At 45.0% G+C, this 24,337-nt stretch overlaps 1 protein-coding gene across 1 annotated transcript in view; it reads right to left on the bottom strand.

The window, feature by feature from the left end:
• The window catches only part of LOC146782740 (extracellular calcium-sensing receptor-like), a 78,991-nt gene extending 55,690 nt beyond the window's left edge, over positions 1–23,301 (bottom strand). Inside the window, exons 1-3 of the mRNA XM_085638578.1 lie at positions 23,180–23,301; positions 20,347–20,638; positions 6,803–7,636 (exon numbers count right to left, since the gene is read on the bottom strand). Of these exons, the coding sequence (XP_085494704.1) occupies positions 6,803–7,636; positions 20,347–20,634 (1,122 nt within the window). The 5' untranslated portion in view covers positions 20,635–20,638; positions 23,180–23,301. The remainder of the gene's footprint in view (positions 1–6,802; positions 7,637–20,346; positions 20,639–23,179) is intronic.
• Between the last annotated feature and the right edge of the window lie 1,036 nt (positions 23,302–24,337).

The raw sequence follows: 24,337 nt of genomic DNA, 5'->3' as shown, positions 1-24,337 counted from the left end.
CTTTCAGGAACAGGGACTCTGAGTCAAGTGGTATTAGGCTGTGATTGCACCAGCCCAGCAGTGGTACATGTGGGTGGTGTAATCATGGATGGAGAATATAATGGTGCTATGAATTGCACAATGTCATGTGGCCTACCTTCCATAAAAGCAAACTAGTGATCCGGCCACGCCTACTACCTTAAATCTACATTGCACTACTGTGTCAGGGTCATTAGAGCAAATGGTGCTGATTGGTGCTTTTGTTTACTTCACTACCTGTGCTGCAAATAACAGGTATCCAGAATCAGGAAGCAGCTAACTGTGATCACACAGGCTAGCAACAGCTCCTCACGGACAATGCAGTGACAGAAGGACCACACAGTTCTAATATTCATTGCACAGTAAGTGGCAAATGCCAAAGAGAGGCAAAGATCTGTGCAGCACGGCTGTGCTTATGCACTTTGAAATCTTAGTGCTCTTGCTGAATCAAACCAGAATCAAATAGTTATTTTCTTTAGCCCTCTCTATCTGTCAGCAATGGGCCAGATTGGCTAGAGAGCCTGGGTTGGCTAAAAAAACTGAAGGTAAACAAACATACTGGTTATTTCATAACTATAGCCAGTGTGGGACTGGACTGTCCAGACTTTGGGGGCCCTGGGCCAGAGTACTATTTACCCATTCCTAAAAATGTCCCTGACCATACAGCCAGGGCACAATACGACTGTAGAATAAGAAGCAGAAAAATGAAAAAAATCAACACAGCACACCTTTTCCATCAATGCACCCAAGATCTACAAAGACAATCTGGTATCCCTCAGTACCACAGCTACAACGCTCCAATTTAGGAAATATTTGAATACCCATGCTGTTGAAGAACACCACATCACAATGCATTAACCATTCCCGACTGAGCTACAGCTCCTCTCACTGCTTGTCTTTGACCATGTACAGTGCTCTGCTGCCTTAAGGCTAGATTTTTGCTAAATAAAGAGTAATATATACATATATAAGCCAGTAACCAATAAAAGGAAGCTGCCTTCTGCCCTTATTGAAGGAGGTGTCTCCCCTCCTGTTTCCTGTCTGCTGCCGTGATAGAGAGTGCCTGAAGACCCCCTCCCACCACCAAACTAAGCTGGCCGACTGGACCTGACTAGACCAGACTGCACTTCCCAGCAGTCCCAGAGATGGGGCCAGCTGCTGTTCACTTTTTCGTGCCTCCCGGTGCAGGAAAAAGATCGCCTGCGGCTCATGCATCAATAGAGGCCACCTTCCACCCATCATTGCAGAAGGTGTCTCCCCTCCTGTTTCCTGCCTGCTCCAGTGTTCAAGTGCCTCAAAACCCCTCCCAACACCCAACTACACCAGCCAGCCGGACCTGGCCAGACCGACTGCAATTCCCTGGAGCCCTGGAGGCGGGGCCACCTGCTAGTCACTATTTCACAGCTCCCGGCATAGGATAAAGATCACCTCCGGCTCCCGCATTGCATTGTGGATGTGCTCTGGCGTAGCCTCGGCAAAGCCCGGGCCAAGGGTTGGTCCATCTGCACCAGTCAGAGCCCAGAGGATGCTGGGCTGGGCCACCTCTCTTTCTCCTGTTCCTGTGGCTTAAGGTACTGTAACCTCCTGCATGTGCTGCCTTCAGCCCTTGCCCCTATGCTGCCTGCTGCCCCTGTACTGCCAGCTGTCCCTGCACTGCCTGCTGACCCTCCGCCTACGCTGCCTTCTTCCCCAGCCCTGACTGTCACCCAGCACTGCCTGCTGCCCATGTCCCTGTCATGCCTGCTGCCCCAGCACTGCCTGCTGCCCCTGTCTCTACACTGCCCGCTGCCCCTTTGCTGCCTGCTGCCCCTGTACTGCCTGCTGCTCTTGCACTGCCTGCTGCCCCTGTCCCTGTGCTGTCTGCTTTCCCTGTGCTGTCTGCTGTCCCTGTGCTACCTGCTGCCCCAGTGCTGATTGCTGCCCCTGCGCTGCCCTCTGTTCCTGCGCTTCATGCACTTGGACCACCCACCAGGACCACTAATGAAAGCTGCCGCATGAGCATGCAGTGGACGTACTCAACGGGTAAGTCACCAATGCACCACCGGTTGGACAATGTCCAGCAGCAGGACTCCTGGCCTTCCCACCACCTGACAGTACAGTGCCAAGGAACTCCTGGACCGCAGACGCTGAATCAGCTGCATCTCCTCCTCCCCACAATCCACCAAAGGACCCTTCTCCTGCAGACACTGCCACTTCTCCTGGTACACAACCTATGAAAGGTCCCTCACTACTCCAGTCCACAAGAAACGGAATACCCAATTCAAAAATAACTTTATTCAGCACTATGACCACAAAAGTATAGCAGAAAAACAATACAATTGTTAAAACGTTAAAATTCTTATTTAGGAGATAAAATCACAGTTAAAATTAATAAAAATAGGAACACCCCACATCCGCTCCATTGTTTCCTCCTCAATGCCCGCTCACTCTGCAAACACGCCACATAAATCTGGGACTCCATCCCCACCCTCTCCATGGACTTTGCCTTCATTACCGAAACATGGCTCAATCCCTCCTCAAACCCCGACATCACCACTGCCACCCCCGAAGTCTACAGGATGATACACCAAGACCGTGTCAGCAAACAAGGTGGAGGCATCTTTATCATCTTTAGGGAAACCATCATATGCACTGTCCCCAACAATGACCCCACACCTCTCATGGAACACCTCAACTTCCAACTGCAAATCGACACGAAAACCACAATAAGAGGCACCCACACCTACAGATCCCCGGGACCCTGAGCAGCATTCTGTAACGTCATCCCCAACCTCATATCCCTCTAGCAATTGACTTTCACAACTATGTATTACTAGGTGACCTCAACTTCCAAATCGACAACTGCAGTGACACCACCTCCATTGCCCTCCTAAAGAACCACAACATAGGCCTCACCCAACTGGTCACCAAACCAACGCACAAAGCTGGACACACACTCAACCCAATTTTCACTTCCAGCGACAGAATCAAATTCAGCCATTCCACAGTACTCACCTGGCCTGACCACACCATCATACACTTCACCATCACCGATGACCAGCACACCATCACCAGTCATTAGATCTCCTCTCACCGCAGCTGGGGCAAGGTCATGGAAACTCACTGGTCATAGGCCTCCACCACCTCCCAACCCAAAGCCTCAACAGACCTCAACCAGGCCACCCAGAATGTTGCCACCTGGATCATCAACATGCCAATAGATTTGCCCCTAATAAAACCTACAAAATCCAACAAGATCCCCAAACATGCCAGCTGGTACACACCAGAACTCAAGACCACCAAGCGCAACTGCCATCAACTGGAGAAATTATTGTGCACCACCAAGTACCTGTCGACTGAGCAGCTCACATAACAGGGCTCAGCAACTATGAACGGCACATCAAAGAAGCCAAGAAAGGAGCCATCACCACCCGCATTGACTTCGCAGCCAAACACACGAAGAAACTCTTCAAAATCATCAAAGAATTCTCCAACCTGACAGCCACACAGAACGCCATCCGCCCCTCCTAAGAACTCTGTAACATCCTCTCAGACTACTGCCACAGCAAGATCACCAACATCTACAACATTTTCATCCTCAAACCCTCAACCCCGATGAACTCAACCAAACAGTCAACACCAACCAAACCATCACCACCTGGTCACCACCCTGACCACCTCAGCCATCATGTCTTCCATCCATGCCAGGTCCCCCACTGCCCCCTGCCCCCACCACCTCTATAACCATGCAACCAACCCAATCAACATGCTACTCACCAACATCCTCACCACCTCCATCTCCACAGCAAACTTCCTTGACAGATGGAAACACGCAGACATCAGAACCCTCCTGAAGAAAGCCTCAGCTGACCACCAAAGATCTCAAAAATTATCGTCCGATCTTCCTGCTCCCCTACTTGGCCAAAATTCTCAAGCAAGACATCAACCAGCAGCTCACCGAAGTCTTGGAACAAAACTACCTACTGGACGCAACTTAATCAGGATTCCATGCCAACCACAGCACTGAGACTGTGCTGATTCCCACCACTGACGACATCAGAACACTTCTTGATCATGGAGAAACTGTGGCCCTGATCCTCCTCAATCTCTCTGCAGCCTTCGACACAGTCTCCCAAAACACCCTCATCAACAGTCTCTACACCATAGGTATACAGCAAGATGCTCTCAAGTGGATCACCTCCTTCATTACAGGATGCACACAGAGCATCTGACTGCCTCCCTTTATCTCTGCACCCAAAGACATCATATGTGGTGTACCACAAGGATCATCCCTCAACCCCACCCTGTTCAACATCTATAAGACCCCCTTCATAGACATCGTCAGATCCCACAGACTCAACATAATCTCCCATGAAGATGACACTCAACTGATCCTCTCACTCACTGAGGACCCTTCCAATGCCAAAACCAACTTCTGCAACGCCATGACCAACATAGCCAAATGGATGAGAGACAACTGCCTCCAACTCAACATCAACAAGACTGAAGTACTGATCTTCGGAAAGAACACCTCTACATGAAACCACAGCTGGTGGCCTGCAGAACTCTGACCAACACCCACACCGACTGACCACACATGCAACCTCAGCAGTATCCTCCTAGACAGCCAACTGACCATGAAATGCCAAGTTAACGTAGTCGCCTCCTCCTGCTTCCACACACTTCTCATGCTCCACAGAGTCTTCAGATGCATTCACAACCAACATTAGAAAGACCGTCACTCAGGGTCTCGTCACCAGACACCTCGACTACAGCAATGCCCTCCACACTGGTATCTCCACCCAGACCATATAGAACTCTGCAACCAGACTCATCCTGGACCTCCAAGTGAACCCACATTACCCCCCACTTGAGAGACCACCACTGGCTCCCCATCCAGAAAAGTTGGCAGTTCAAGTTCCTCACTTACGCTTACAAAGCCCTCCACGACCTAGGACACCCCTGCATCTGTCATAGCCACAGGGGTGGCAGCTCCTTCTCCTATATCACCATCATGACCTGGAATGTCCTTCCCTCCAGCTCCACACAACCCCCTTGCTGGCAGACTTCAGAAAGAGACTCAAGACATGGCTCTTTGATGGAGACACAGTGCCCAGATACCCAAGGGGTAACAGAGTTGCACTTTTCAAATGCTGATTGATTGACTGATTAATTGAAGAAACAAGTCAGTGGTAAAGATTATTTGGCATAAAGTAAGATGACATGAATTATCATACACATACAATAGACAGGAAGGAGACAAGGTAAACAGCTTTTCATTTGATGTGTCAACTGATGTTGAAGACACACCACTGCCCCACCCCCACCAGGTTTAAGTCCACACAATGTAAATGTCCAACGTTTTCAGGTTTCGAATAATATAGCATTCTGGGGATGTAATGCTTCTTTGACTTGCTCATGCCCTCCCTAGGGAATGCAGATTCTATATTAGGGATACAAAAGTCTGATGTGAGAACTTGAAGGAGGGATGGCGCACTAAAATATAATTGAGGTCCTGCTTTCCAAAAGCAAGATGAATTCATTGTTATGTGGATTTCAGGCTCAATGAAAAAGAAGGATTTAGGAAAGGCTAAACAATACAGTGGATAGTGCACAGTTCAATTACACACACATCTACAAGACATCTTACAAGTCCAAAAAAGGCTGTTGCAAGGATTATAGACTCTGCTCACGGAGTTGCTTTAATCAATAAGCAATGATCCTCACCTCAGAAGCATTTTAACTCGAGGTCTCACAGTGACCAGGAAGATGAGTTGTGTTTAGTGTTGGAACAAGACCAATAGAGTGACATTTTTACCAGCATTACAATATTTTCTGCAGAAGACACTTCACCTCGGCGTATTACAGACCACAGAGGAAGGTTTGATAGTGTTGGATAAATTGTGAGGGGTAAGGGATGGTATTGCATATTCTTAAGATATACCCATTGCTTGAGATTTTATGGGACACTAATGTCCAACACCATTTTGAAGAAATGAAGTAAGAATACACTGATGCATATTCAGTGCTTAATTTGACCCACTGGTTGCCGGTGGGGGGCACTGGCACTTAATGTTAGGGACCAACCAGTATATTTTTATAACAGGTATTTAGTGAGTACATGAGAGGGAAATACATACAGATCTTGAAAATGGACGGAGAAAAATAAGGTAAAACCATCACAAACAGAAATAAGGAACCAGCAGGGGCGAGAAAAAGGGACTGGGAGTGTCTGGTAGTGAATTAAAGACCACTGGCCTAGGTATTTGGCATGCCGATGTTTAATTGCACCAGTCACCAGGGTCTGAGCAGAGCTTCGGGCACCGGCACTCTTTCATTCTCAAACTAAGCACTGGGTATGTAATATCTTCCACTCAGATGAGACAGTGCAGAGATTAGTAGATCTAGAGGAATATCCACAGGGGTTTATTTTAAGTAAGGAAGGGGGAAAGTTGTGGCTCTAATATGTTACTTAATACTAAACTGTCTGCAAGTTTCAGAAGATTAAATAAAACCTGTGTAAATACTTAAAATGGGGAAGGCTTTTCTATATGAAGGTAACTATTAAAATGTGGACATGGGTATACATAGTTAATTTATTTTTGATTTATTTTCCATAATATTAAAGCTGTTACTAAGTATCAATATATTACAATTGTATGTGAAAAAATAGCATGAGTTATGATTGGACTAATCCACCTAATATGCCACTTTAAGTGTGCATTTCCCCTTAAATGTGCAACTTGTCAAACACTTTTTGTTAAAATTTAGCATTTTTGCAATTAATCCCTTTGGACGCTCTCACCTGCCATGGCTGAAATCCCTTAATATCCACACAGGTTCCCTGACCAAAGGGTGCACCAGTTAGGCTACAGGAGCCCAAATCCTGTAAAGCCAATGCAATGGCAGAAACTGCATTGAAGATTTTGTAGGGGAGTCCAAAACTGGTGACACCACTGGGGTTTACATGCTGCTTTTCTAGCTTCTCAGCACCGGTACACTGTACAGTGTGATTGTTGTATACATTCAGTGATTCTCCCACTTCCTGTTGAAACTTACAACTAAATGTGTCTTCCCAGAACTCTTGAAGAAGCATATGATCTCTAGTGTTCAATGGATGGAGGTGGGTGAGATACTCCTCAAACCCTGGCATCTCTCTACTGTGAATTTCAAATCCAATGGTGCCAGTGAGAATTTGAGAGTATTTTTCCACTAGCAGTAGAGCTGATGTAGACCACCCCTCAGTGGCAACAAAAATCTTCCCAGTCACATTCTGTCTCACCATCTCATCCATAACCTCTACCATATTTCCGCTATTGGAGAAGATGACAATAGCATTTGCAGATGAGTTTTTAATCATTTGGACAATGTCAAAAGCATTCTTGTCTGCTCTGCTTGTGACAATATTCTTTGAAAATGCAACACAAGCACCAATCTTGACCAGTTCTTCCTGAAGGAGTTTTATTCCCTGTTGGCCATAGTCATCATCGTCTGCCACGAGGCCCACCCAAGTCCAATTAAAATAAATGACCAACTCAGCCAAACCACGAGACTGGAAGTCATCACTGGGGACTGTTCGGAAAAAGGATGGGAATTGATTCCGGTCACTCAGGAGTGGACTTGATGCAGAATAACTGATCTACAAAATAATTGAAAAAAAGTGCTATTATCAAACATCTATTCCAGTAGATACATGCTTGATGAATTTTGGCTTATTTCAATATGTTGAGGTGATGATTTTAGAAAATACAAAATGCCTATGTATTTTACTGGTGTCACATTTCTATTTGTCCATCAAAACCAATATTTATTTTTCAATTCACTGCGAAACATGCATGGTTGGAAAAAAAAAAGAAACTCATATAGAGTCACACTTTGGGACTGATTACGAGTTTGACGGTGCTGGAGCAGGCCCCATGCCGGCTTACCGCTCCCGCATTGCCAAACCTGTGGTCAGGCCGCCCGCCAGATTAGAATTTCTTACTGTCTGGCAGGCTTTTGGCGTTCCCATGGTGGTGACTCAGAAAATGGGCACAGCAATGGTAAAGTCAAAAACAGTTTAGGTTAGCAATGTCTTCATTACTTGGAAATGCAGAGTGGGATATGGGGAGGTAGAGGTTGAAACCTGGTGACAAGTTGTGAAAATGGCATGGTTGACACCTCCCCCTTACCAGTGCTTAAAATCGAGCTCAATAACCCTGTTAAATAATTAAAACAAAATCTCTAAGTATGGATGTACTATGGGAAAGTCATTCTGCACTCATAAATCCTAAAGAATTCTGAGACTACAAACACTATTAACTGATTTCGAATTCAATATTTCATTCGGAAGAGGTGTGGCGCCGCGACCAGGGCGACTGACTCCGGAATCTGGGGATCACGTTCGATCCCTGGCTCCGGCGCGCAAATCAGCCCAGCACCATGTGATTCTGGGCAATAGCTTGCTTAATCTTCCCGATGGCCCCCAGCGCCTAGAGACCCTTACGGGTGATTGTTTGCGCTTTACAAATGTGGATTATTATTAATGTACATTAAAATTGATCATTTACTATGTATTAATAATTTTAATATGTTTTCAAAATGTAGGATACATTAATTGTTACATTGAAAACAAATTATTAAAATATTTTATCGTAAAATATTATATATGTTTTATTTATATATAACTTTAATTTTAAGTAGTTAATTGAATGCATATATCTTTTTAAAAAGTCAAAAGAAGTAATTCATTTTAACATTATTTTCGATAGGGCTCTATTTTCTATAAGAGGCTGTTGCAGTACCAGTAGCTGGCCATGTGTGGTGCTGGGCTTTCTCCAGGTCTGAACTGGAGTACACCTACTTCTATGTTTGGTTCTTTTTAGATGTAATAAGTTTAGAAATGCAGTCTGTGAATAACAATGTGATTACTCTTTTGTGGATGGGTGTTTGCCCCTCAGTAAACTGCTGCTCAGCCCTCCCTAAACCCCTCCTTACTACTCCCTACACCCATCCCATGTATTGCCTATTTTCCAGCTACTCTCTGTCCTTCCTACATTTACAATTAAGTAGTACATTTAGATGTGTGTGGATCTCCAACATGAAAGATAGGAAGAGTGAGGTGGTGATTCTCACCAGTAGGCCTGTGAACTGCATTTTGTAGCAAGTAAGTAGTACTGATGTAGAACTAATTTATGCACTACAAAATACAGTTTGTGAATGAGGCCCAATGTGCTTGGTTGGCTAGGGGACAGAACAATCTGGTGGCATCACGTGAACATTGATGGACCCTCTGAAATTAGCTTTATTATTGTTACTTGTAGGTTATTGGTATTATTGCACTGTTAGAAGTTTATTTTCTTTGACTTGTACCATTTTATTTAAAGCTGCCATGTTTATTATTGTGGGGTTAGGGTTGGGGAACTATTTGCTGGGCAAGGAGTTGTTAGTCTCCTCATTTTACTCTCTGAGTTGACCTTGTGTGCTTTGACCTCGTGTGCTTGCCGGTCAATATTCTTGCCTGTCACCTGCTGCAGAGTGTTTTTTCTCCCTTCTTCTCTCCTTTCACTCGGCTCACTTTCCTGCTCTTCGGTCCGTCATGGCTGCTGTGCTGTTGGCTGTGGAGAGAGTTGGACTGGGAGTCTGCCCCTACTTCTTCTTTGCCCTGGACCACTGCCTTTTTGGGCAGGTCGGCGGTCTAGCTTCTTTTTACCTCACTGACACTCAAACACTTAAAAGCAGCTGCAGGGCGTGGATGTGTGGCAGCCGTGCCACCGCTGCACCAAAGGCATGCCAAAGGCAAGCCCGAATAAGCCCGTCTGCACCCATCCATGCCGGGATGATGCCAGACACCAGGGCCCTCGCCCGTTTTCCTTTTTTAAACTTTAAACCATATGATCTTGGGGCTATTCTGCTTTGAATAGGGCAAGGAAATGAGTCTCCTCAGAACTAGTCCAAATTTGGACAGCCAGGATCAAATCTTCTCATTCTCCCCTGAGCTGTAACCAAAGCGTTTCTCTACTTGAGGGTCCTATTTCACACAGGAACAGTAGATCCTCTTGTTTAGCCCCTGCTGATCTGCTAACACCAGAGAATACTCCCCTTCTGACTACATCCCCTTTCAGCCAACCTTGCATGTACTCCAATCATTTTACCTCTTCCGGGTCCCCTCCCTGCTCCAAAAACCTAGAAAATACATGGTCGGTACTGTAATATTCGATCTATGGCCAAGCACGCCATAGAAGTATGGGACCTTATCCCTACATCCAATCCCGGCATCTGTTTCTTCATGAAAACCTGGATTTGTGCCTCTGCCAACCCTTGCATCTCACTTTCCATTACTGAGCACTACTCTGTGGTCAGATCTGACAGGACAGATTGCCGGGGGGGGTCATCGTCATCATGTTTCACGACTCCCTCAAGGTTGAGCTCATTGACACACTATGTACTGGGTGGCTTGAGATATGTATTTTCAAATTTTCACTATCCCCTAGAGATGTATGGAAAAGGGCACTGTTTTATCGCTCTCCTGGTACCAAGAAGGACTTCTCACAAGCACTAATTGACATCATTGCCCCTTATGCATTGGCCACTGGAAAGTTCCTAGTATTGGGCGACTTTAATTATAACAGTGAAAATTACAATGATCCCTGTGTCACCCAACTTTTATCGTCTCTCTATTGGACTAAAACAACTTTGGTCTGGCCTTCCAAATAGGGCTGGTCATATGCTGGATCTCATATGTTCACAAATGCTGAGGAAGTAGCTTGTGACTCCTTGCTGCCTATTTCCTGGTAAGACCATTATCTGATCCATTTTTCCATCTCACGTAACAAGGCTTGTAACATACCTACAAAAGCAGAAAAAAAGGCCACGTCGTAACTGGAACTCATTTACCCTCTCTGCATTCACAGACGTTTTCAAACCCCCTCCACCTCCCTCCTCTGTAAATGTGGACACAGCACTATCTATTTACCAGGACTTCTTAATTAACTCAATAGACTATATTGCACCCCTCAAGATATCATCCCCAGACTCCTCTAGAAGCTCAGCCCCATGGTATTCAGGTGCACTGTGTCAAGAGAAATGAATGTGCAAATGCCTTGAACACAGTTGGTGCTCTACTAAATCCCTTAAAGATAAAACAGAATATCACTCCAGGCTTGGTGTATATCATATCAGGTCTGCTAGGAAAGATTTCCTAGTAATTGCAATTGAAAATGCAGGGCATTCCACAAAATAGCTTTTTAAAGCATTAAATGACTTTGTGAAACCCCGTGACTGAGTCTCCACCATTGAGGCCACCCAGTATTTCTGTGACAATTTAGTCAACTTCTTTGAAGATAAAATCAAAATAATCTACAAAAATCTACCAGTTATCTTGGATAGCCTTCAGTACAATTTCGATCTTAATCATTCCTAGCCAATGGCCATGGGTAGCCTGAGCAAATTTACACTGCTCATAGGCTCAGGTGTTGGATATGCTATTCCACGCTAAGTCCGGTTCACCTTTGCCCTCCCAGAATAATAGCTAATTTAGCAACTTGTCTGGCTCCTGTAGTCGCAGACTTATATAATCTCTCTCTGACTACAGCCAAAGTGCCTAAGGAATGGATGCACTCATTCGTGTCTCAGTTGCTTAAGAAATGCTCAGCAAATCCAAGAGTTGCCGCCAACTATGGACCAATCACATTGTTACCTCTCTCTTAGAACTGGGGGTCTCTAGTTGGCAGAGGTAGGTACCTTTGACCAAATAGGGACCCTTTCTTCTAAGGCAGGAAAAGGGTATTACACTACTGGATAACCCCTGCTCACCCCCGTGGTAGCTTGGCACGAGCAGACAGGCTTATCTCAGAGGCAGTGTGTTAAGCATTTGTGAACACATACAGCAATACAGTGAAAACACTACAGGTTTTATAAAAATAAGTATTCTTTATATAGACTTAACACAAGACCACAAACGACAAAAATCCACAATACTGTTCTCAAAATTGACTTAAAGATGGTAAATGCGACACAGTTCTCACAAAAGTACCTGGATGCGTAACGCAAAATAAACAAAGTCTCACAGAGTTAGAGATGCGTCGGTTCCTTGCTTCGGGGGAGACGATGTATCGCGCCTTAATGCTTGAGCAGAGTAGGGGATGAGTCTTCATCCTTACCGGAGAGGAGGTGATGCGTGGATTCTCGTGCTGCAGCCCGGTTGCGATGCGGCAAGATGGTGCCTGGATGCGATGCGACAATCTGGCACGATGCGATAAGATGGCGCCCCTGATGCGACGATGTAAAGACGATGCGTCCACGCCCTGGCAGCCTTGCGGCAACTCTGCACTTTGGAACTGTGACAGGCCCTGCAACACACTTCTCCAGTGATGCGACGGTGACCCTCACAGTGGCAACACACTTCTCTGGTGATGTGACAGATGACAGCTGCGACGAAGACACGCTTCTGGGAGATGCGGCCGCGGCACGCTTCTCCGGCGATGCGATGACTACAGCTGCGGCAGCGACACACTTCTTCTTGTTACATCACGCTTACAGCTCCCAGCGACACCCAGGATTTTGCAGATAGAATTCCCAGCAAGGAATTTCAGAGGGGAGCTGGTGGTGAAGTCTTTTGTCCCTGAGACTTCAGCAAGAGGCAAGCACAAGTTCAAGCCCTTGGAGAAATATTCTGCAACATGATGAAGTACACACAAATGTTCCTTCTCCTCTCCTTGGCACTGAAGACACCACTGTAGGCCAACCCAGCAACACAGCACACTGGCAGGGGGGCAGTACAACTCCTACAGCTTCCTTTGGTTCTTCTCCTTGGCAGAGGTTTTTCTTGTTGTTCCAGAAGTGATTTAAAGTCTTGGGGTCTGGGTCCCCATATTCATACTACATTTCTCTTTGTTCTCTGAAGGCAGAGAGGCCTTTGCCTAGCCCAAACCAGTTCTGCTCAGTCCTGGAGCACTTTGTTGACAAGACTCCTTCTTTCCTTTCACAGGGTTGGTCAGGGACATCAGACACACCACAGGAGGTGGAGCCAGCATTGTGGAAGGAAGGCACAGCCCTATTCAGGTCTCAGGTGCAGCTCCTCCCACCCATCTACATGCAGATCTCTCTATTCAGCCCTGTGCTGACTCACCCTCTCCCCTGGAATCCCCCTGCCCCTGTCACTCACAGAACCAGACACCTAATACACAACCTAGCAGAGGCAGGCTTGGACAGTTAAGCAAGAAAATACCTACTTTCTAAAAGTGGTATTTTCAAACATAGAATGTTAAAACAAACTTCACTAAAAGATGTATTTTATCATTCTGAGTTCAGGCATACTAAACTCGAATTTCTACCTAGTTTCCTGAGTCAGTTAGGATTATAAGATGTAATAATCAAACTGCCCATTCTGGCCTATGGGGAACAGGTAGCCTTGCAATAGTGAAAGACGAAAATGGCTGTAATTCACTATTAGGACATGCCACACACACCAGGGCATGTCCTACCTTATACTTACAATGCACCCTGCCCTTGGGCCTACCATAGGGGTGTCTGATATGAAGAAAAGGGAAGGTTAGGGACTGGTAAGTGGGTGCACTTGGCTAGTCAGCATGGCAGTACCAGACTGCACATAGGCTCTGCAATGGCAGGCCTGAGACACACTTTACAAGCTGCTTCTGTGGGTGGCACAATCAGTGCTGCAAGCCTACCAACAGCATTTGATTTACAAGCCCTGGGCACCCCTGGTGCACTGTACTAGGGTCTGACAAGTAAATCAAATAACCCAATCATGGAGTCACTAATCAATACATCAATTTAACATAGGGAGCACTTGCACTGTGGCACTGAATAGCAGTGGCACAGTGCCCAAAGCATCTAAACCAGCAAAACATATCAAAAACAGAGGAGGCAATCAGAAAAAAATGGAAGGGAGACTCACGCCAATGGTACCAGGTCTAACACTCTAATTGCCAAATCTCTGGAAAGATTTATCAATAAACAACTCACTGCCTTTCTCAAGCAAAATCACATCCTGAACTGCTCACAATCGGGTTTCAGAGAGCTCCAAAGCACAAAGAGCACTCTGCTAGCCGGGGTTGATAATATTAGGCTCTCTCTAGACACATGTACCCCAATTATGTTGGTGTTGCGGGATTTGCCAGAGGCGTTTGACCCAGTCTTCCATTCCATCTTAATTCACAGGCTTAACGAGGCTGGGCTGCATGGCAGAGTCCTTCACTGTCTCTGCGACTTTCTTACCAATCGAACACAAGTCTGCCTGGACCCCTTCAAGTCACGTCTTATCATGTAATTGAAAAAGGGAGTGCCCCACCCTCTTTAATGTCTATGTGTCGCCACATGCCCGGATCATGTGACCCTGCGATGTGGAAATCGTGTTGTATGCTGACGACACTTAACTTCTTATTTCCTTCAACTAAGTTCTAGACAAGGTGAAAAGCAAATTTGCTAATTGTATTAGGGAAGTCGCTGTTTGGATGACTAGAAACTATCTCCAATTGAACAGCGACAAGACTGAGATAATGCCTTTGGTAAAGCGTCTGAGCCTTGGTTGGCCAACTGGTGGCAGTATGAACGTGGTCCTGCCCCTTCACCGTGGAAGACTGTGAAGATTCTCGGAGTGTAGTTTGATTGATTACTTTCCATGAAGGGCAAAGTAAACGCCACTTGCAGCTCCTGCTTTGCCTTTATGAAGATTCTTTAAAAAGGCCATCCCTTGGCTTCCGAGCAGGAAGACTATTGTCCAGGCTTTCATTATCAGTCCCCTGGACAATGGGAATGCTCTGCTAACATCAGTAAACAACACCTTGCTGACCATGTTGGAGGTGGTCCGGAACACCACCGCTAGACCATTCTGCAATCTTCCTTCTCGCTCCCCCTCATCCCTTACTCTTCCGAAGCTTCATTGGCTCTCAATCAGAAAATGGATTGTCTTTAAATTTTGCTTAGTCTCCACTCCTGCTCAGACTTTATCTCCTCCAAGAAGGGTTTGAAGACCCGTTTGTTTTAGGAATTTCCTCCTATGTCAGCAAGGCTGCACCGATATACTCCTTTTGGAGGGATTTGTGCACTACATCAAATGACTATCTATATCATATCATATCATTGTTACTTTCCTTAGCATTAAAGTAAGAATGGCCTTTGTGTGAAAAGCAGCAGTGTACTGCTAATCCCTCTTATGTGGTGGGTTCAAGTACTCACATATTTTCTGTACTCTAGTACACTGTGTACCACTGCATTTTATCCTATTAATTTTGTCAGCCAAAATGTAGGTGAAGTTTTTCTATAAAGAAAATACAGCTGTTTCCGGCCTCAATCAAAACGTTATTTTACATTTTCTTTCTATACAGGTTTTCTAGGCTCAAAGAGGCATCAACTACCTTTAGCTTTGTTGTTATAGATGTGCTTGTATGTGACAAAGAACATAATTGAATACATTTGAGAAATAAAACAGTTAACTTAGAATTTGTTTGCTTACATTTCCAGTAATATTGTGATCTTGAGGCAAGAGGCAGATGGGCCTCACAAAAGTACTGGATAGTTTTGTCAACACATTGGCAAGACTAAAATCTTGGCTTGGTAGTGTGCAGCTGCGGCCCGTCATTAAGAGAGGGCGGCTCACATCCCCACCTTGTTCTGGCACAGGAAGAGTGTCTAATAGACTGAGCAAAGGTCAGCCAGACAGACCCACTGCATGGCTGTACATGCGTTAAATGCGCAGGCACCTGGCTGTCTGAGCTGAAATTTCCCAGGTTGAAGATTTCACAGCCCAGTATTCATGAGCTCCTCAGCCTGGTAAACTCATCTGTGAGTCTCCCACTCATGATAAGGGGGGGCATCAATGATAGACTTTTAAGCCCTGAGGTGCCCAGTGCCAAGTGTCTATCAGCGAAGCTTGTCACAGAGTGGTGTGGGGTGAGCAACTCTCACTGGCTCCATTCAACTCTGTGACGAGGTAAGGAAGGTCCTCCTCTTATTGGTCCGCGAGGGAGAGCAGGTGGCAGTATATTCCTACCACCAGGAAACAACAGAGGCTTCCCTCCTGTCACTTGAGATCAGATCCACAGCCCTATTGGTATGTTTTTTTAATGTTGGGTGTTTGCATGCTTGTGTGTATGAATAAATGTTTGGTTTGTGTATGTGTGGGTGTGTGCATGCTGTGAATGAGTGTGTTCATGTGTATTTGCTGGGTATAAGTATGTGGTGTGTGTGCATTTGAAAGGGAGCGTGTGTGTGCCCACCATACCCCCGCTGCAGATTACATGCCACCATTGATATTTGAATATCCAAAAACATTAGCCATATCACCGCTTTCAATGTATCCTTTGCCCCATAGTCATTCTGTACTTTAAATCTGAAGAGTCATAGTTGTGGTGCCAGCAACTGAGGATGCCACCAATCTTATGGTAAAAATTGGAAATGTTCTGATGCCGTGAGAATTGAATACAAGGGACACTCTGTGGTTGTGGGCAATGGACACAAGGAGAGCATCCAATCTTGGAATGGTAAAGCATTTACATTTATTAGAAAGTGTCTGATGAATATCCAGGATGCTGATGTAGTCAGTGAAATCTACATTAGCTTTCAAAATATCTGCAGTTTGCTGCTTGATTTGGTATATATAGAGGTGTGAAACATGTTCCTAGGTTAAAATATAGTAAGATGAACCTCTGTATCACAGAAATAAAACATTTTAGTTAGAAGTATTATATAACGACTGTGAACGTTACCTTAGGTGTATTGTATCAATAGTGGGCCAACAGTTTGAAAACTTTATAACTAATGTTACTTACATAATGCCGTAGTATTGTGATGTCACTAGAATGACCAATCACTCTAGGACATTAGGGATGCTGTTTACAGTCCTGGATTTTTGTGTGCTAGTCTAATGCATTTCATGTGTTGTTGCTATGTTTTTCTACTAATGTTCTAATTGGACAAACACACCATCAACCAATGATATGTAGATTAAAAAAATCAGGACTGGGGCTGGCAATGACACGGAGTGAAGGGGGCATCTTAAATATCCACTTAAATGTCACAACATTTATGCAAAATGCTGCACAGACTCTGTCACGCTCGGCAGGCTCCGGCATCAGTCCCAGCTATTAGGAGTAGGGAGGGTGTCCTGTATACTTCTCTGAAGGCAGTGGTAAAGGAATTCGCTCACCATTTCTCGATACTGTACACCCAACAGGAGCTGATCTCAGGCAACCTCATCGCTTAGTTCTTGCAGGATATTCCCCCAACCGACTCTCTGATCAGATACGAGATCAATTAGATACTCCCATTAGGGTCGATGAGCAGTCGGCTGCGTCACATGCGATGCGCCCAGGCCAGGCCCCAGGACCCAAGGGGTTCCCTATGGAATTTCTTCGTTCCCATGCTACCATATTGGGCCCATACCCGTTTGGAACGATTCACGAGGCCCTAGAGCAACAGATACTACCTCGAGACAGGCACCAAGCTGAAATAGTCCTCTTTTTAAAACCCGCCCACCAGAAGACCCGTCCTCATATCACCCTATTTCCCTTATTAATTTCGAATCCAAAGTGCTGGGGAAAGTTCTTGGGACCGGTAGCGGTCCTGCATTCAGGACCTGGTCCATTTAGACCAGTCGAGTTTCATGCCGCACCGGGCCACCAGGCACAACATCCGCTGCGTTCACAATGCTCTGGCCAAGGCCCCGAATTAGGGCCGCCCCCCGGCCTTACTATTGGCCGACATAGACAAGGCCTTTGATTTCCTCAGCTGGGAATACCTATTCCAACTCCTAGGGGAGTGCAATTTCGGGCCACGCTTTTTAGCATACATACGCTTACTCTATACTGACCCAATGGCCTCAGTCTGCATTGCTAATCACCGCTCTCCTTTCTTCCACATTGGTAGAGGCACGCGACAGGGCTGCCCCCTGTCCCCTCTCCTCATTGCCCTTGCAGTTGAGCCTCTTGCAGCATGGGTCCGCAGTGACCAGGTGCTCAGAGGCTTTGATTGGCCTGGGTTGCAGCCAGAGTGCATTGCTTTATACGCGGACAATGTATTGCTTTTTATGACAGACCCCTGGATCTCGGGTCCACGTATTTTGCAAATTCATCGGGTCTTCTGGCAAAATACTGGGCTCCACACTAACCCTGCTAAATCTGTGTTATTCCTGGTGTGTTGACACCAGGGCAGGACCATGTGGGCCTCTCAACCAAAACATGCCACGGAGGGCTTCCAGTATTTGGGTGTGTTTGTATCCCCTTGCCCGCAGACCTCATGGGCTCGTAATATTAACCCGCTCCTTGCCAACCTCCGCAAGGAGACATCTATTTGGTCCTCCCTCCCTCTATTGATTTATGGCTGGTCGGCCATTTTCAAAATGGTCTCCCTCCCTAAGATGCTTTTTTGTCTACAGAATTTCCCATATCATATCCCACGGGCAGGGTTTGCGCAAATCAACGCCATTCTTAATAAGTTCTTATGGGGGTGGGGTGGACAGGGTGGCGCTACAGACATGTGCACAATCTACTTATTGTGGGGGCATTGCAGCTGCCAACGTCTACTCCCTTTACGTGGTGGCCCACCTCCTGATTATAAACGATTGGTGGTACGATTCACCTGCGGACCCGGCATACGTGGTGGAGCATGCGGCCATGGACAAGACCCCCCTCTTTCGACTACCCTATAGGACACAGAAACTTGATTTCTTGCCACCCGCATGTCAAACAACGAACAGGTTATGGCGGTACACCGTCCGATGCATGGGATGGAACATGCGGTTGACACAGGCAACGCCCTCATGGCATGGTAATTACTTATGCCAAATGACTGCTTTGAAGTGATTTCGCCAATGGCATTTGATTTGTATTTCCACGCTAGGTGACATTATGTGAGGCACTGTCCTTAAATACTTCCTGCAATTGCAAGAGGAGTTCCACCTCCACAAAACCCAGTTCTATAAATATCTTTAATTTAGGCAATCTCTGACCCCCGCACTTGTAAATCTTGCTGACCTGCCTGAATTCCATCCACTCAAGGGCCGCTTCCTCATGGGCAATCTTGGTGCACACAAAATATGACAAATATACCAGACGTTGACGATACATTTCACCACGACATTACACAAAACAAGGAAGGCATGGCAAGACGATATTCCTGACCTGACAGATGATGACTGGTGAGAGGTGATTGCTAGCCCGCGGGGCGCTGCAGTGGCCTCTAGATACCGTCTCATCCAGTTCAAATATGTGCATCTCGTGTATTACACCTGTCTCCGGCTCTGGAAGATGGGAGTTGTGCCATCCCCCGTAGGCTTGCGATGCGAGAGGGAGGAGGGGACGTTTCGCCACACTGTGTGGAACTGCTCAGCATTACAGCCTTTTTGGCGCAGGGTGTCATCATGCCTTGGAGAGATGTTGTCTTGGGACCTGCCACACGATCCCCGATTGTTCTCACTCCATAGTACAGAGGACATCGGAAGGAACCGATACAAGCAACATCTGCTGTTTTTAGCCCTTACGATCGCCAAACGGGACATGGCTCAGCTATGGAAGGGTGCCTCGCCACCAACGATTGGAAAATGGCGACGGGAGCTCGATACATGTACGGGTGCGGAGATGGCTGAGTTCCAAGCGAGGGGCTGTCCCTTAAAACATAGAAAGATATGGTCTCGGTGGGCCGCATACCGCAGCATCGATCTCCCCCCTCTTCCTTCACAATCACCATAGAAACAGTCTCGTGAGAAGCTTGTGGGTCCAAATGTACGATGTATCATTTCTTTTTCTTAATCTAATGTGGGTATTGATTTTTGCTCGCCATTGCTGGGGGTGTGGGGTAGTCTGCATGCAGTTATTAGTTCGGTTTTTTTTTGTTTGTAGACAAAATGTACCCGTTGATATCGCCCATGCTACCTTCCCCTTTAACATTTTGTTGTCAAGTGGATTATGTGGGCTATTGCCCAAATGGTACTGTGAAAATCTCAATAAAATATGTTATATAAAAAAAAAAATGTCACAACATTTATAATGCCTGTGATGAGTTTTGCAAGACTTTGGAAGACTTTTGTTTTGCAATGGAGCTATCACAGAAATGTGCACATAAACTGATGAATTTAGCAAAGATTGGTGCCGAATTAATATTGCTTGCTAGTAAGAAAAAATTGAATGCGGAAGCCACATTAACATCACTCATGTGAGAGACTTGCTTGGCAATTGGCATCCAACATGTCTTAAGTGACCATTCCGTGCTGATGTTTGGGGCCAAAGCCACATCAAGGTTTATCAATGAGAAGGGGTTTGTACAATAAAATACCCTGACATGCTTTAGAGAAGTCTACGGCTTCTTCATGCTGCAAATTTAGTTTTAATGCAGTTCAAAAAATCTCTAACTTACCTGTGGATGCCTGTAGAGACTCAATATTTGTGCCATAAGAATTGAACGTGTTGATGTGACATCTCCTATGATGGCTACAGGAAGGCGATTCCTCAGACACTGGTAGTTTGGGGTTGGTTCCTCTTGCCCTGTCAAAATCCACAGAGTCCCTTCGATGGCTCGCTGTATGACCATGCAGGAATCATGGATCCGGAAGCCCAAGGTGATGTTGGGTAAGAGATTGGGATTCCTGTTTACTTCCTCAATGGCAAACAACATTGCCTGGAACCACTGGAAATCATCAAACATTAGCCTGCAGCATATAGTGTGGAGAAATATATATACCAAGCTGAAATGGATTCTATTTCTGTAGTTGTTCTTTAGTCTTGAGAATATATAGACCATGCATAGTATAAGCAAAATATTATCCATGCAAAGTAAACTTGAACCACAGAAGCTCCACCACATCTTTAGCAGATTGGTCACTCATTGTTGCAGGGCTTTAATCCACACACCATAACACTCATTCATACACATGCAAAATTGCATACAGTTCATACAGTGCCCACCCACACACAAGCATGCACACATACATATGCAGGTTTCTGACTGTACTGCGAACTTCAAGGCAGTTGTTGTACAGCAATAACATGACCAAAATATCGACTGACAGAAATATTGTGTACTAAATGTTTTTTACCAGAGTATTGTATTAGAGTATGTTATTATTTCACCATCATCCATTCATCTTGAATATTTTTCAGATTTACACTCATAAATCTTGAGTGTCAGGCCAGATTTGCACCATCACTTAGAAGAGGTAGCTGCATGTCCACATGTTCACCATTTTCACCATGACACAATACTAGTGCATGTTGAGATGCGCGCTATCACTCAGTAATCTATAGTGCATATTCAGATTTTCCCCATCACTTATTATTTCTCATTATATACCCATATTTAATTAGTAAATAGTACTATCAACTTCCCATTTCCATACAAAATACCAAACGTCACTTTTTGCTAATTTTACTATAGGCCGTTTTATATATAAATGACATTTTGTTAATGCTGATGATATTACATAATTAGCCCATCTGTCCCCAAAAGTAAGTTTTTGATCTGCTGCTTCCCCCTTATGCTGACACCTGCATAATATTTCACTACCATAGAATTTCCTTCTGAAGTCAGCAGAAAGGGTGCAGCGCGTCAGGTCATTACTAGAGGTACCTCTGAAGTCAGCAGAAAGGGTGTGGCAGAACTTACGACAGGTTGTGTAGCAGTAATGGTTTTGCTGTTGATCCACTAATAGCTAGCTCTCCGCAAATGTTTTATTACATTGGCGAACTTAGCAGCATTTCCAAATTTCAAGTTACCCAAGTTTCGTGAAATTTCATATAATTCTGTATTACGTCATTTTCAGTAACTTGGGGGCATATCAACAAGGGCTTTATCTCTGCTTTTTTGGCTTTAAAAGCCAAAAAAGGAGAGATAAAACTAGCGCCCTATCAACAACAGGGTGCTAACATGCAAATTTGCATGTTAGCAGCCTTTTACTCTACGCTTCCCCTTGCATCTCTAATGAGATGCAAAGGGGGCGTTCCAGAGTAAAATAATAGGAGAAATGTCGCTAAGCGACATTTCTCCTATTATCAAGAATGTCGCTAACCCTGTTAGAGACTAAAAAAGCAGCGCTAACTGCGGTTAACGCTGCTTTTTTACGTCTGGTATTTTTCAGACTTAGCCATGATATCCTATGGAAGGAGGGTATCATGGCTAAGTTTGCCTGTCCCTATCAACAAGGTAACGTGAGATTATCGCTGGGTTTCCAGCGATAATCTCACGTTAGCCTGTTAGCGTGAGGATTTTTATCGCTATTGAGATAAGCGTTGCTAATAGCACGCTATCTCAGCGATAAAAATTCACGCCAGCTGGCGATAATTATCCTAGCGCTAAGTGCGCTTAGAGATAATTATCGCCGGTTGTTGTTGATAGGCCCCTTAATTTTTTCAAGATCGCACTTTGTGTAAAACAAGTCTTGTGAGATATCATTGCAATATTTGTTTTCATGAAAATATATTTTGCTCAAACCTGTCTCATGTCAGTATCAATCAATCAGTCAATTAAAGCATCTTTATTCAGCAGGGAGACCCGTCATAAAAGCAGTTTAAAATACATACTGAAAAGATAAAAAATGACCATCAACAGCAACCAGCATGTATCATATAGGACATGAGTAAAAGCATGGCATACATAGATAAATATTCTAAAAAAGCACATGATGTCGTATTAGTATCTCTCAAGCCATTTTTTTGCAAGGTGCATACACGGATTAATAAAAACCTCATATGTTGTATGATGTGCTTCGTCTACCCCTTGTGTGTTGATATCCATGCTGAGCAAGGTATGCTTAAATGACTTCACATTGGCGTAACATTAGTCCCCGCAGCCCCTGTGGTGCGGTGAGCACCCAAGGTCCCTGGGACCCCTCCAGCACTGTGCAAGGCAGGCAGCGGGCCCCTGGGCTGGGAGCTCCTGACTGGGTCTGGGGGAGGCCCGCCATGTACTTTGCAGGGGGGGCCCTCAAGTTTTGTTACACCACTGTGACTTCATATACACCTTTGAAGCCTACAGTGAGAGAAGGAAAGATGCAAGTCTTTTAGAGAGTTTAAACAATCTTCTTGTTAATGCAACTACAAAAACAGCCAGCTTGACATGTGACTAGCAGCCCTGCTAACCTTCCTGCCACACCAGCCTTCTGGGAAATCTCCTTGCTTTACCTTTGAAAACCCTCTAAGTTATGCATGAGAAGTAGAATGCAATACTTATTCTGGATAAATTCCAGGTTTCTTACGTCTGGCATGAAATTCTTGCAGGTGTCTCTGTGAAGGTGGGGGACTCCCTGGCATCATGGATGGCGAACGTACCCCCGACCAGGATATCTCCATCGCTTGAAAAGCCTTTGACTACGTTTCTTTGAAGATGGCACTGGGGCTCCAGAGGCTGAGCTACACAGCTGAACTTAAGGCACAGTATCATCCAGTACACAACAGTGTTGTGGCAGAAAAGGGTCTTGAGATAGCTCCTGAGATGCATACTCCCAGTGGCCTAGGGAGGTGCTGTGACCAACTCCTACCAGACCCACACATCTGCAGTCTGCTCTTCCGCCATTATTTTAAATGTGTACTCTTAGGTGTTGCTCTGGTAATAGACCTGCAATGAATTAACCAAGAATTTAGATACAAATAGAAAAGAAAAATGAACAGCAAAGATATATCATGATTGAGATCAATATTCAGTGTGTCAATATATATATTCACTGAAAAAACCATAGGTTTCAGGCACGTTATAGTTAGGAATTAGCATTTAAAAAACCTTATAAATTCACTGAAAAAACCTTAGGTTTCAGGGGCGTTATAGTTAGCTGGACTTTTCACTCATACAAAACCATTGAAATTCCCCCGTTATAGTTAGTTCAGCTAACTATAACTCGCGCACCCGCAATGCACTGCTGATGACGTCACATATTACATCACTCATGAGATGGTCAGTGACATCACTCATGGCATCACTGATGACATCTCAAATGACATCACTGATGACATCACTGATGACATCACTGATGACATCATCCTTGTGATAGAGTGGCAGACCTCCTCTCCCCAATATAACCTTTGATACACACATTCAAATATAGAAACTAACATTTTCAAAACGATGGACATACCAATACCAGTTACAACAACCTGTTCAGTAATTCTAAGATCCACATACACATCCACTCATTCACCAACAGTCCTATATAGTCACTCATACATGTACTCACTCATCATATGTACTCATACACCTATACATCCTGTTACACAACACCACTCATCCATAGAGTTACTCACACACATAGTCACTCATGCTAATAAAGAATCAAACATCCATTTACTTGCATATACAGTTATACACACACCACCACACTTACTTCTACAGAAACTTACACATACTTAGTCTTTTAAACAAT

The sequence above is a fragment of the Triturus cristatus genome, chromosome 12, assembly GCF_964204655.1.
Source record: "Triturus cristatus chromosome 12, aTriCri1.1, whole genome shotgun sequence".
Lineage (NCBI taxonomy): Eukaryota > Metazoa > Chordata > Amphibia > Caudata > Salamandridae > Triturus > Triturus cristatus.
This window is presented reverse-complemented; position numbering and strand designations above follow the sequence as displayed.